Source organism: Hydra vulgaris, chromosome 04 (genome assembly GCF_038396675.1).
Source record: "Hydra vulgaris chromosome 04, alternate assembly HydraT2T_AEP".
Taxonomy (NCBI): Eukaryota; Metazoa; Cnidaria; class Hydrozoa; order Anthoathecata; family Hydridae; genus Hydra; species Hydra vulgaris.
This window is the reverse complement of record NC_088923.1, coordinates 17,976,928-17,979,774: the sequence shown is the minus strand read 5'-3', so window position 1 is coordinate 17,979,774 and position 2,847 is coordinate 17,976,928. Positions and strand designations below refer to the sequence as shown.

The following is a 2,847-nucleotide window of genomic DNA, read 5'->3' as shown; positions in this document are numbered from 1 at the left end:
GCCAAATCACGCATATCAAAGCGAGGTTGTTCTATTCCCAGACTTGAATTGATTTCGGGACACATGGTAGCTAATGCTCTTACAAACGTTGAATTGGCACTTGAAGGGCACCCAGTTATGGAGATTTACGGCTGGCTTGATAGTTCAGTAGCACTGCATTGGATCCTTAATGACAATTGTAAATGGAAGCAGTTTGTATAAAATCGTGTTAAAGAAATTAATAAACGAAGTTGGATTATCTGGCGTCATTGCCCAACCAATCAGAACCCAGCGGATATTGGAAGTAGAGGAATTAAAAATGGAAAAATTCCACAAATATGGTTCAACGGTCCAACATGGCTTGCCAAAAAAAACGAGTGGCCAACAAATATAGCTCATACACAAATGGAAGAAGTAATGAAAGAAGCTAATCCAACAAAAATACATAACCTTGCCACAGTCGAGAGGTTTAACTACTTTGAATTTATGAACAAGTATCAACTCCCAAAAGTTATAAGAATAATGGAATGGATCTTAAGAATAATTATCAATCTCAAAAGTAAAAGAAAATGTCGAGGTGTGCTATCAGCTACTGAAAGGAACAACGCATTGCAGAAGCTGATCAAAACTGCTGAATACGAATTTGTAAAATCCGAACAATACAAAGAAACTTCAGAAAGATTACGATTACATAGAAATCACGATGAATTATTAGTATGCATGGGTCGTATACAAGAAGAGCACCCAATATTTTTACCTCGCAAACATCTCTTTACAAAATTGGTTATTCAAAGAGCACATGCACAGACTCACCATGGGATGGTTGGTCTAACAATGTCCAAGTTTCGTGAGCATTATTGGACAGATACCTTACGTAGCTAAGTAAAAACAATAATGTACGATTGCAATTGGTGTAAAAGATTCAGGTGCAAACCATTATTAGCTCCATTAACAGCCGATTTGTCAAAGTATCGAACTAAAAGTAAATATCCTTTTGAAACTATTGGTTTGGATTTCGCTGGCCCAATCGAATATAAAGTAAGCAAAGAGTGTTACAAAAAATCGTACATTGTACTTTAAACATGTGCAACTTCAAGAGCAATCCATTTGGATCTACTAAAAACAATGGAAAATGAAGATTTTCGAAGAAGTATAAAAGAAATGATTGCAAGAAGGGGCACACCTGCACTCATAATAAGCGACATTGCTAAAACATTTGTAAGTACTGTAAGGTGGCTCCGACGATTGCAGAGAGACCCGCTGATAAACGAATACTTAGGTAAAATGAACATAAAGTGGAAGTTTAATTTAGCAAGAAGCCCATGGTGGGGAGGTCGAACTTAACCTTCGAACGACTTAAAGAAGTTTTCATTAATATTGAAAATACGTTGAATAACCGACCATTAGGATATATTGAGAACGATATTCAACTTCCATATATTAACACCAAACATGATTTTACATGGAAAAGATATTACGATCCCTTCCGAAAATGCAGAAGATGAGGATGATGAAGATTTTAACAACAAAACGACTACACGAGCAATGCGGTATATCACGAAATGCAAGAACTTAGCGTGGAAAAGGTGGACAAACGAGTACTTAAGACCATTGCGAGAAAATCACCAGTGCAAAGGCTATAACCAAAAGAACATAGAAGTGGAAGAGATTTTCTTACTTAAAGGAGAAGAAAAGAATAGAGGTGAGTGGAAAATTGGTATGGTAACGAAACTTGTACGCGGAGAAGATAATATAATCCGCGGTGCTAAATTAAGAACGGGAAATAATCAAGTAGTGGAAAGACCGATTCAGATGCTTTATCCGTTGAAAATTTGCCAAGATCCTACTGAGATCAAGGAATTCCTAAATGATTCTAAACCTAGAGAAAACATATCAGCAGAGCAAACCCAAACTCTGAAGCAAAGACCTTCACGAATGGCGAAATCAAAGGCTGAGGAACTTATTAAAATAACAGCACTTGATGAACATTTTGATGAGAATTTGTAGATATTCTCTACAAATTGGGGGAGTGTGTCATAAACATTTGTTAAACCACACAATGACGTCACGTATTTTTACAGTAATTATTATATGGTAGAAAATTGGTAATTATTATCTTAAATTTAGTTTGATAATTGAAAATGATAGTTGCTATCTATGTCAGATTTAGTATAAATAACGTTGTTTTCTTAATAAGAATATATAAAAACAAGTTACAAAAAAATGCGTTGAGTCAATCTTCCTTAGTCAGTTAAAAACAAAGAAATATTCACAACACTGGAAGGATAATTACTTTAATGATAATGCAGACAAAATTTGCGATAATTTTTTTGAAACATTTTATTACGTGTATGACGCTAATTTTCCTATCATTGTAAAAACATTAAATCCAAAAAATATAAACAACCCATGGGTGACCAGGGGATTTAAAAAATCATCAAAAATAAAACAGAAGCTTTATATAGAATATTTTAAAACAAAATCATCTGCAAATAAAGAGATATATAAAGAATACAAATACCTATTTGAAAAAGTTCGTAAAAACTTGAAAAAAAATTACTACTCAAGACTCATAGATAAATTTAAAAATAACTCAAAACGCACTTGGCAAATAATGAATGAAATTAGTGGTAGACAAAAAAGATGCTCAGGTTCCCTCCCCCAAACAATTATAGTTGATAACAAACATATACGAATCAAGAGCTATAGCTCATGAATTTAATAAATTCTTTGTTGACATCGGTCCCAAACTAGCAAACAAAATTCCTTATACAAATGCTACATTTAGAGATTTTTTAGTACAAGTGGATAATTGCACTAGTTCCAACGAATTATCTTCTGAACTATCTTTTCAAAAGTTTGAAAAAG

At 33.7% G+C, this 2,847-nt stretch overlaps 1 protein-coding gene across 1 annotated transcript; it reads left to right on the top strand.

Annotated features, from left to right (window-relative positions):
* Positions 1 to 1,431: 1,431 nt before the first annotated feature.
* LOC136079238 (uncharacterized) lies at positions 1,432 to 1,986 on the top strand. Its single transcript, XM_065794963.1, has one exon. The coding sequence runs from the start codon at positions 1,432 to 1,434 to the stop codon at positions 1,984 to 1,986; it is 555 nt and encodes a 184-aa protein (XP_065651035.1).
* Positions 1,987 to 2,847: the final 861 nt, after the last annotated feature.

Coding starts and splice junctions, on each gene's coding strand:
- LOC136079238 (XM_065794963.1), top strand. CDS start 1,432: ATGATTTTACATGGAAAAGATATTACGATCCCTTCCGAAAATGCAGAA.